General features: G+C 37.3%; 1 protein-coding gene across 1 annotated transcript in view; it reads left to right on the top strand.

Annotated features, from left to right (window-relative positions):
* Mei4 (meiotic double-stranded break formation protein 4) overlaps positions 1-8419 on the top strand; it is a 193792-nt gene extending 185373 nt beyond the window's left edge. The window contains exon 5 of the mRNA XM_004660399.2: positions 8150-8419. Coding sequence (XP_004660456.1) covers positions 8150-8419 — 270 coding nt within the window. The remainder of the gene's footprint in view (positions 1-8149) is intronic.
* The last annotated feature ends 3913 nt before the right edge of the window (positions 8420-12332 follow it).

Genomic DNA, 12332 nt, shown 5'->3' with positions numbered 1-12332 from the left:
AGATTAAATTGCTTGAGAAAGTCTCTTGTAAATAAATCTCAAATGAAAAGTAAACTTTAATTTTTATGTTCCATATATTCACTTCATGAATATCCTGTTTTATGAATAAGTGCACGTACTTGTTGAACTATGTTGCATAGGATCCCAAAGTCAAGGAGGTTTAACTATTAATGTTTTTCATCTGAGTTATCTCACAAATCAGACAAAGTCCCCTTTGAACTAACCTCCAGGATTTCACATTTTAGGAATGATACCATATAGATATGTGTACATTTCCAAGTAAATGCATGCCAGTGTGTCACTTGATCCTTCTTTGCAGGCCTTTTGATCAAAACAATGATTCATTGGCCTATACCAATCATTCTCTTTGTACCATGGCTTACAGTTCATCTCTACAAAATCTCTGATCAACTGCACTCTGCTCTGACCAGAGCTCTATACTCCCTCAGCATGGGCCTAACACCCAGGCTGCAGGGGGAAGGAAAGCATACGCTGACCTCAGGAAGAGACACGGGCTTCTGCATCCACAGGCTGGTTGATTCTATGTGGAGATCTGCCTGTGCTGCTTCTTTGTGCATCACTGCTGCCAGCCTTCTCTCATTCTATCTTTGACCAGCCCTGATCCAGTCCATGGGTTCGTCTTTGCTTTCTTTGCACTCAGCAAGTGGCTCTAAGAGAGTTAACTTCTTCCCCAAGAATCCTTCACTGAAATCCATTTCCTTCTTTGCCATCTATTAAATAAAACTGAATAACTTATTAAAGGTCAAGGGTAAGTTTTCCACTTAATTATCATGGTGACAACTGACCTTTTCTTTAAGTGTTGTGCTGAACTTATTCTTTTAGGAAATGACTAATTTTAGTTGTATCTTACTTATTTCTTCTGTTCAATAAATTTTGGCACATGGGATACTATGCTAACACTATATTATGTTCAGTGAGCATTTAATTTAACATTTACGTTACGTGACCTTACTCTTTGACTTAATTTTCTGCTCTGTAACTTCTAATTTTTCCCATACCTCGCTCTCATAGCATCAAGAAGATGTGTTGTTGTGTCTTCTTTTGTAGCAGCATTGTTTCTAGCACCAGCCTCACCTCTGCGTGCCCACAGCTGGCACACACAAATGACCAAAGTCGTACATATAATGATCTGTAGCATTTTCATACTTTTTAGTATGAAATGCCAGTGCCCAAACTACAAACTAACCCACAAATGTAGAGCTTTGCTGTTTTTGTTGATTGTTTCATGTGTATATGTAATTTCTACTGCCAAAGAACATCTGGCTTGCTTTTTGTCCCTTTAGCTATGTCTGTCTTTTCAGTACCAGACATAACAGAAGGCAGCATCTTTTCAAGGCCAAGGAAACTTGACATTTCCTTCACAGCCTAGATGAAATCTCATGATTCCACTTGTAAAAGAACAAAAATGGAAGAAAGGTATTTCTGCATACTGCAGAAGGAACTGGCATCTCTGAACTTTGGGTGTGTCAAGCTTCACAATGCCCTGGGAAACCTGCCCTTTCTGTGCATGGATGCCCCTTATCTTGTGGCTCACCTGATACCTGCTCTATCTACCTCCAAGCATCATGTCTGAACTTGCCACCTGGAGCAGTGGTGGAGGGAGAAGAATGGAAAGGGCATTCCAACAGATTCAGCATTAGTTTTCACAGCAGCAGCACCTAGTAATTTCTACTTGAATTTCTTTACCAGAATTAGCCAAGAGGAGAAAAGAGTCTATAAAAAATGTAATGTTTTCTAGTTTTTCCATTGATACCTTGAAGAAAACAGAGGTTTTGTTGATAAGGAAGTGTAGGAAACTGAATCTGACCTAGGCAGTTAACACTCTCCCTAAATGACAAGTTTATTTTCACTTAATTGCACATAGTGCAGTACTTAGGAACTAGCATTATATGGTAATACTGTGAATTTCAGATTTAATGCTTTTTTAAAAATTTAATTTATTAGTTTTCTTTTCAGTAAATACAGGCAGTTTGGTACCATTGTTTAGGCTCATCTGTGATCTACCCCCTCCCATTGGACCCTCCTTGTTGATGTAAATGGGTCGTGCATTGTGGAGTTAGCCCCCAGTTATTGGTATGATAAATGTCTCTGCAAATCATGACCCAACATGTGACTCTGACATTCTTTCCGCCCCCTTAAAGTACAATTTGTCAGCATGTGAAAAAATATTTTTTACTTTGTAAGAAAATATTTAGGTGCTTAGACTTGGTCAAGCCAAGCTCAGGAATAGAAAAATGGTGTAATAGCTTGAATTCTTAAAATGTTCCATAAAAATATGCACTCATTTTTTCCCACAAAAGTATTTCCTCATCTGAAGTCACCATCATGAAATGGGAGTAGCTAATAAAAAATAATTGTAGGACTCTATAAGCTTCCTCTCCAGGCTCCTTCAAACGGAAAGACCAGGACAGAAGATAAGCTGGCAACATTGTGACAGAAAAACCCAGTCATCCTACTTGTGGGTCAGGGCCTATTAACTTCTCTAGCAAATAATTCACACAAAGCATATGGGTCATTTCCAGGTGAGTCTGCTTCACCTGCAAGGTATATTTTCTCCCACCCAAGTGTTAACCACCATGCCTAGCTTCTGAGATTGGACACATTTAGGGTGGTATGGCTATAGACTACATGGCATATTTTCTGACACTGATTGTATTAAAAATCAGTTTGCTATCATAGATTTAAAGTTATAACAAAATGTGGTATTATATCAACCATCATCCTTATGCCACCTGTTTTACTCTTCCTTTTGCTTTTGGCCCAAATCAGAGTATGAGCTCACATGGTGAGAGCACATGGTTAGGCTGACTGGCGTTTACCAGTGTGAGCTACAGAACAGATCTCTCTTCCAGACCTGGTCCTTTAGTAGTATGTAGAAGGAGAACTGCTGAGCACATGATATGTGTATCGTCTCCCTAAAGAACAGAGTCAGTCTTGATATCTTAATATCTTGGAACAAAATGTTCATCCAGTTATTTATGAGAATAGGGATTTTAAGATGGAATTGGTGGGCTGGAGAGGTGGCTTACTGGTTAAGGTGTTTGTCTTCAAAGCCAAAGGACCTCAGTGCAATTCCCCAGGACCCACATAAGCCAGATTTACAAGGTGGCACGTGCATCTGGAGTTCGTTTGCAGTGGCTAGATGCCCTGCCCATTCACTCTTTCTCCCCCCCCCCCCCTCTTCCTCTCTCCTTCTCACTCTCATAAATAAATAAACAAATAAATAAATAAATAATTTAAAAATAGACAGAGTTGGAATACAAGGCAGATAAATCCCATAAAGAGAAAAAAACTTGAAGTTCAGAAGGCAGCCAGAACTGAGGCCAACCAAAAGGTATCAACAAGATGAGAATAGATAGCTGACTCCCTGAAAGGAGATGAACCACCACTCACACATCAGATAGGGTCCAGATGAAATTACAGAGTGATTGGTAGGAAAAACAGGAATGTTGCTTCCATGGCAAGCCTGACAACATTGGCCAGGATGAAGGAAACAGACACTGAGGACACTCAACACATATCAAAGCAGAAATCCTGAAGCTCCTGAGTGCTCAACACCAAAGTAGACTTAAAGCACACCCACCACAGCTCAAAGAATCTTGCAGAAGGGACAGAAAGATTGTAAGAGCCACAGGGTGGGAGGGAATATCCAGAAGCATTGCTCTACCCTAACAATGTCAGACTACTGCTCTCACAACTTATAAAACACAACCCCATGGTGAATACCAGTAATCCCACTGAGGAGGGCCTTCAATTAAATGGGGGCAGGGAGAAGGAAAATGATGGTACCAACACATGATGTATCCATACAAAGTATATAACTAATAATAATAATAATAATATAAAGAATGTAAAATGCAAATGTCAGCCTACCTAGAAACATAGCTGAGCATACACATTAGCTCTCAGTGCACATGCTAGCTGCTGTACTCCCTTGTCTTGACATTACTTAGAAGAGAAAACTTTTCTTTATTATGTGACTGGTACATTTTGGGAGTTCTTTATACAGTGGGTCTAATTCTCCAAATTCTCACCAGATTACCTCCATCTTTTAACAAGCCACTGTTTAGACTATATTCCAAACAGGCCACCCTTTCCACAGCTGGACAGTGTTTGCTGAGATCAGCAGAATCCCTCATAAGGGCAAGAACAATACTACATAAACATAGTCCGGTTTGGTTTGTGCCTTGTGGTATCTAAGCCTGTAGTTGCCTCTACTGTGTAGCACTGCGTTCTGCTAAGAGCCTAGGTCTGCATTAATTCTACTGTAGACTTTGAGCATATGAATTAGGAGCTGGTAGGTTTAGATTTGGACTTTCTGGTGGTGGTGTTGCCCATGAGTCACTCATGCTGGATCCCTCTTGTTTGAGGTAAATAGACATTCTTTTATATCATCCAAGGTAAGCTATGAAGAAGGGTGCTCAAGCATGAGGACCTGAGTTCAATTCTCAGCAACCATGTTTAAAAAAAAACAAACAATAACAACAACAAACAACAAGCATAATTGCATGCCTATGCCACAGCCCTGAATGGGGTGGAAGAAAGAGGGACATAGGAGATCACTGATAAGCCAGACTAACTGAAAACTCTCAGTGAGAGAGTCTGAATGAAATAAGGTGGAAGAATAAGAGAGGAAGACATCTGACATCTACTGGCTCCCATAGCAAGTGCACAAGATATACACATCAGCCCTCATACTTGTATACAGCAAGTGTATGACCACACACCAAAAATTCCATTGTAACTTAAGGATTCAGTAGGGTAACTAATTGAACATGAAGTAGATATTATGGGTAGGGAAAAACAGTAAAATTGTAAAACAGTAAAATCTTTACTACATTGTCACAGACTTTATATTTCTGTTATAGTTAAAATCTTTATAGAGGATTAAGCAGACTTTCCTTTTTGCTTCGACTGGACAATTTATGGTCTTTGGTGAAGAAACTTAAAATTTATTTTAGCTTTGTTAATATAATTGTTCAAACATTTTGCAATGGTTTTTAGTTTCTATTTAGAAAGGTATTTGAAGATAATTTTAATTTGGAACAATGTCACTGATTGTCCTTCAGTCACCAATATTTGTCTACTGCAGTTCCTTTCAAATTATTATAATTTGTTCAACTGAAAGTTGTTTATGTTGAGAATGTACTATGGAGAATATAGAAACTATTCTAATATATGTGCAAATAATAATGCTACAAACACATGTGCTTCTCCCAACATACTTAAGTTCTAAAGAGACAATTAAAGAAATATACATCCAGCCCTAACATAATGCAGAATAATTATCATGGGGGTGGGATATTGAGCAGGTCAGTGGATATAAGTATCTCTGATGAACTCTGTATTTAAGATCAATGACGGAGTGCTCTCTATGGAAATGGAAATGGTTCTGGGTGACACATGGGTGGGTACAATGCATTCACAGAGCCCATGTCCAGAATGTGGCCACTCACAAGTGACTTCAGCTGGTGAATGAACATGTATATGGGAGTAGTTGTGACTCAAAGTGAACCAGTAGTGGGCCACATTTTCAAAGAGTAAATTCCTCTATTACTAAAAGAATGTTCTTCCATTTATGTGTCTATAATGTATAGATTTCATAAATGTTTTCAGGGCTTGAGTGGCTTAGTGGTTGTTTGTCTGCAAAGCCAAAGGACCCAGGTTTGATTCCCCAGGACCCACATTAGCCAGATATACATGGGGGCACACCCATCTGGAGTTCATTTACAGTGGCTGGAGGTCCTGGCATGCCTGTTCTCTCCCTCCCTCCCTCCCTCTCTCACTTTCTCTCTCCCCTCATTCACTGTCAAATAAATAAAGATAAATAAAGATAAGTGTTTTCAACACATTACCTCCTCCAATTTAAATACAATTTAATGAACTTGAACAAATGTATAAGAAAATGTCCCTGGTTGGCATCTATAGACCTGATATTCTAATTAGTCTACTTCTAAGAGGCTGTTCCCTTGCCTGTAAAATAGTGATAAGCATTCAGCTTGCCTCCTATGAATCTGGAGTTGTTTCTTAATTAGGAAGCAAACAATAAAGCCAGCTTCTGTTGTTATGCTGATCTTGACATTCTCTCATATTTACACCATTGTGTAGATTTTAGGCCTTCTTTTATTTCTCTTATGTGTTTTCTTCCAGTAAAATCAGCTCTACAAGGAACATCTATACCTCTTATGTCCTTCTACCTGATGCCATAAACCTAATGCTACTCATCTCTGACTTATGTATACTCAGGATGAGGCCACATCTTGTCACTTACAGATAACAATTCTATCTACTCTAGGACAGTTTTACCTCCAAACATGTGCCTAAAATCCTACCCACAAAGATCACTATAATATCCTTAGTTGGAGTTCTTGTGTACATTTGGAATCTTAGGCAAAATATTAAATTAGACTATTTTCCAAGCACTTTCAGATACTTGTATACAAGTAATTACATGTAGGTGAGTAACAATAGGTAATATTCCTGAATCAAAATGCTTGGGGATTAAAAGTATTAGGTATTTTGGATGATTTTTTTTTATTTGAGCCTTTTAGGAATTTGAATATACATAATGAGATACCTTGAGGATGGAGCCCAAGTCTTGGCATAAAATTTCCTTGTGTGTTGTACATAACTTACACATTCAGCCTAAAGTAATTTTACACAGTATATGTAGTGCATTTCCATTGTGAATGCAACCTGTCAAATAGGGTCAGATATGAAACTTTTCATTTGTTGTATTGTGACAAAAAAATTCTTGATTATAGGATATTTTGGATTTGTGGTTTAAAATGCCAATATGTAGACCAAAGTTTAGAAGAAATGATTTAAAGTTTGTAAACCATCAAGAAAACAAAGTTTCTAAAGTCTGTGAAGTTTTCTTCCTTGTTTTTTCCTATTCCACCAACTAAAGGCTTTCAAACAAATCAAAATAACTTTTATTTTTATTATTGACAGCTTCTATACTTACAGACACTAAACCATGGTAATTACCTCTTCTTCCCCACTTTTCCCTTCACAAATCCACACTCCATCATGTCCCCTCCCTCTCTCCATTAGTCTTTTATATTGATGTCACTATATTTTCCTCCTATTATGATGGTCTTTTGTAGTTAGTTCTAGGCACTGCAAGGTCATGAGTATCCATGCCAATTTTTGTTGGGATGATAACATTGTAAGGAGTCCTACCCTTCCTTTGGCTCTTACATTCTTTCTGCCCCCCTCTTCCACACTGAAATCTGAGCCTTGGAAGGTGTGATGAAGATGTTTCAGTGCTGAACACTCCTCTGTCACATCTTCTTAGCACTATGGCGCCTTTTGGGTCTTCATAGTGGTCACAGCCATCTGAAAAGAGAAGCTTTTCTAATCAAAAGTGAAAATAGTATTAATATATGGGTATGAATATTAAGTAAAGTTCTTACAGGGCATTTTGGTTGGCATAATAAATGCATTTAGCTAGACAAGATCAGGCATTACTCTCCTAATACTCTTGACCTCCCCACCATAGGCTTTTGGTTATCTTTTCAGTATCAGCCATGAATTTCCTTCCACAGAACAGGGCTCCAGTCCAACTAGAGAGCAGTTAGTTTCCCCCATAACAGACAGGCCACCATTGTGCTCATTGGCTTGTCTGGGCTGGTTGGCCAACCTTGAGGCTTGCAGTGCCCACTGTTTTAACCACTGATGGCTTCTGTCTCCCATAGGGCTGCATGTAGTGCAGCTTTTCCCAGCTTCCTGTCAGCTGGTCTAAAGGGGGGAGATTTTCAGCTCAGCCCCAGTTTGATTTCTTGGTGACCTTGCAGCCCAAGCATGTGGAGTCTTCAATAGTAGGTTCTTATAGTCTATTCCTAGGGGGAAACCAAGAGCTTTGGCAATAGCCTGCAATGTATTGCAGGCATCAGGGACTTCCCTGGCCAACAACTCACTGGAAGGCATTCCATCTCTGAAACTTTTCTAGTAACTGAAAATTTTCTAGTAACAGTCTATGACTTCTGGGTGTGTCATTATCCACGAAGTAGGTTATCATATAGCTTATTCACAATATGCTGAATTTTGTTAGCTCAAGAAAATGCTAACTAAATGGTTATTTTGTACACCTAATACTTTTAATGGATTCCCTTGATGCTTGTAGGTGCAGGGCAGTTACAATGTGCCACGCTATGAGAACATTGTCTTACTGTTCTGGGTCCTGGAGCAGCTTCTTCAGAAGAGGACCCATGAAGACAGGAATTCTCATGTAGATCACAGGGACAAAGAAGTGATGAAATTTCTTCAGAAGCATGATGAAATTATCTCCCAACTTTCCGATGCATTTCCATTATTTACTTTTTACTTATGGAGACTGGGCATTCTCTTGAACTCAGCAGAGATAGAAACTGTTGAAAATATATTGCTTCCTTAGCAATTTACCAAGTGTTAGAAAATATTGTGCTTAAATGTTTTTCAAAAACCATTTTAAGTGAACATTTTAAATTGATCTCTCAACATAATAATTAATTCAATTTAATAATGAGTCATTTGTATAAGAGTTTGGGTCACTTTTTTTCTATATTAAAATCAGTCATTTTCACTTAAGAATGCCCTCTTGGTTCCATTTACTAGTATCTTATGTCACTCAATAATTATACCTTTATTATTCTCTACAGTGTTGATTGTCTATCTCAAAAATATATTAAATTGAGGCTGGCAAAATTGCTCATCAGTTAGAGATGCTTGCAAAGCCTGCAGGCCCAGATACAACTCCTCAGTCATCCACATGAGTTGGATGCAAAAGTGGTGCACACATCTGGTGTTTGTTTGCAGATGCAAAACCCCTTGAAAATCCATACACACACACACACACACACACACACACACATATAACACACATATGCAAATAAATATTAAATTGTGAATAACCCCTATGTATATTGTAATAAAATTATCTTAAAGTTTATAATTTGAAACACGTTTTAAATAAAAGGTTTGAAGTAAATGGGAGTAAATGAAATTATTACATAGCTACAGTTATCATTGTCTTTTAATTTAGAACATACTTATGTGGAAGGAACAATTTGAAATGTAATGGCTTCTAATTTCATATAATCAACAGTCTTGTCAGGTATTTTGAAGCATCATTAGTTTTTTTTTAAATACAAGCAAATGTTTACATTGATTTTGTTTAATAAACATATTATCACTCCTATGATTGTCAAAATGTAGTTAAGTTGCAGATAATTAAATCATTAGGAATGTGTTTATAAATCTTAATATCTACCCAGAAAGAGATTTTAACTTATTAAAATTCTGGATGGATTTTCTATTTACACAACTGCTTTGGCTTCATTTCAATTACTAAAATTATAACCATCAAGCTTAATGAATATGTACTGTTTTCCTATGCTACAATTTACAGAAAAAATATAAATTTTCTTTGCTTTGTTAATTATCTGTGATACTGTTTTAAAAGTTAATTTCTAAATGTCATTAATTCTAAAAAAATAAACCTTACTGAGAGAGAGATTTATGTCAGAATTATTTGGAGTTATTTCTCACTTTCTTACTGATGGTACTCTGTTTATAATAATGAAACAGGTTGACAAGGGAGATGGCTCAGTCAGTACAGCACTTATGTGCAAGAAAGAGGACTGGAATTAAGATTTCCATCACCCACATAAATGCCGGGTAAGGCAGCATGTGCCTGTAATCCTGTGCTCTGGGCTCAGGAAGTAGCGGCTGTAGAACCCAGAGAGCAAGCTGGATAGCTAGGCTAGCCAAATTAGTGTGCTCTGAGTTTAGAATTACATGTACTTGGAACAGAGTTTGCAGAGTAAAATGGTAGAGGACATGTGCAGAAAAGGGTGGAGATTTGAGGCCAGTAAGTTACACCAATACTCGAACCAGTGGAATACAGGAAGGATATTCCAGGTCCTGAGTAGGAGGGCTTCCTCCCCCCACCCCCATTTCATTCTCATAAGCATCCTCAATGTTTGCATAAATCACTGCTGGTAATCACTACAGAAAATCAACTTCCCGTGGTATGTTATGGTCACCTTAGAAGCTTCTGACACTGGAACAAATTCCTTATTACAGTCCTACTGAAGATTACATGGAACAAAGATTAATCTAGGAAACATTTATGTGAACATGGCAGTCAAGTATATGAAACCCACCCTTCCATTATGCTTCAGTTCAGTGCATCAGAATTAACTCTGCAGTTAATCCAGTAGCAAAGCATGCTACTATAAAAAATGAGATGTTTCTACCTGTGTGTTTCAGTAAAGCAGTGAAAAAAGGAATGAGTGAATGACATAACTTATGGTAATAATATGTAAGAATCTAAAGCAATTTAGATTTAGTTAACATAATTGTTCAAATTAATGTTATGATACCTAAACATTATAAAATAATATCAGCATTAATCTAAGCATTTTATCTGTACTGACTTATTTGTTTCTATTTTAGACATGAGGAGCTCAGGCAGAGTGCTAATCAATTTGCCCAACTTCACAGGGCACAGAAGCAGCAGTTAGTTTCACGTCTGGTCGCAGCCCCACTTTGCTGCTCTGCCTGTTACACAGTGCAGACTGTCCTGGCACTTTGAGAACTTCTCCCATCAGCTAGGAATTTTATGGCAATAGCAGAAGTGAGCTTGTAGTATTGGTATCTTCAAACCCTGAAGACAGGTAAACTGTCTACCATTTGGATGAATAGCGTCTATGACTTTTCCTGGGGTAAGGTACCATGCTAATCAAGACCCTATCCAGGATAGTCAGTCTTCAAATGGGGTGAATGTTTCATTCTGTTACATTGCTTGGTAAAATGGAAAGAGAAAACAGATCTTTAACTCAATAAAGAGATATAATTATCTCACAAACTATTACATTTTCAACTGAGACTTGACTTGGTGTTATATAGCTAAGTGAACTATATACCTAAAGAGATGGGGGTCAATCCATTAAACTTCCTAAATTTCCTGAAAATCATTCATATTCACATCATGGAGGATACTGATGGCCCTGGCGTTTGAAGCCTAATTTAATTTTTCATCACATGCTGAGTTCCAATTTTGGGTGTAAGCAGTTACTCAGACAGATAAGAAAATATGACGAGGTTTATCTCTTCTTGGATTTCTTAAACACACTTTTAGTAGTTAATATATAAAGTGAATTACATCAATGTTTGTAGATGGTAATAAATATGATGTTTTTTATCTACTAGACATTTGATTACTATTTGAAGTGAATTTATTCTCTAAATAATTACATTCTTGAGCTATACAACATTTATCTGGTCAATATATAGCCTGCTCTTATAAGCAATTTATAAGTAGGGGGCTGGAGGGATTGCTTAGAGGTTAAGGTGTTTGCCTGTAAAGCCAAAGAACCCTGGTTCGATTTCCCAGGACCCACATAAACCAGATGCACATGGTGGTGTACACATCTGGCTTTTGTTTGCAGTAGCTGGAGGCCCTGGCACACCCATTCTCTCTCCCTCTCTCTCTCTCTCTCTCTCTCTCTCTCTCTCTCTACTTCTTTCTCTCTCTCTCTCTCAAACAAATAAATCAATAAAATATACTAAAAAATAAGTTTATAAGTATTACAGAGTATAGGTGACACAATATAATAAAATAATATATAATTAATATAAAATAATATAAAAGGAGTTTTAAAGATAATAAAAAAATGTTCCAACATTTGAGACATTAAAACAACTTGGCTTAATATTTCATAGGTATACACTTTGAGTTTGTAACAGTTGTGTTGTTTTGATATAAAGTTTGCCCTAAGGTTGATGAGCTTGTGCTCCCTTCAGTCAGTATAGCCACTCAACTGGGCAGTAACACTAGCAGGTCATCACATTCACCATGGTTCTCTCTGACCTCCACATGCAGCAGTAGTTCTCAAATGAGGCCCTAGGCTAACAACACCAGTTTATTTTGGAGCTTGTAACATTGGCAAGTTATCAGATTCTCCCAATACATATTCAGAAATCCCATGGTGCAACTCTGTGATCTGAAGCATAACACGTTGTCAAGAGATTCCAATGTCCACCAAATTTACACTCACTGTTTCTTGTTGGAGAGAGGGGTGGGATCATGTAAAATCATTTAGAAAATAAAAATTCTGTCATTTCAAGTTACTTAACTGAATTATGTAACATTCTAGGGGTATGTGTTAAAGTTAGCTAGGAAGATTTTGGAGGAAATAAATTATTCATAATTTATTTAAATTAAGTAATAAATATACCACAATCTCAGTCAACATTAATATCACTTAAAGATAACATGCTTATACTTATATTTTAGTTCCTTTACTAAAATATATAATGATTCC

The sequence above is a fragment of the Jaculus jaculus genome, chromosome 10 (assembly GCF_020740685.1).
Source record: "Jaculus jaculus isolate mJacJac1 chromosome 10, mJacJac1.mat.Y.cur, whole genome shotgun sequence".
Taxonomy (NCBI): domain Eukaryota; kingdom Metazoa; phylum Chordata; class Mammalia; order Rodentia; family Dipodidae; genus Jaculus; species Jaculus jaculus.
The sequence above is the reverse complement of the archived record's forward strand: the minus strand, read 5'-3'. Positions and strand labels throughout refer to the sequence as shown.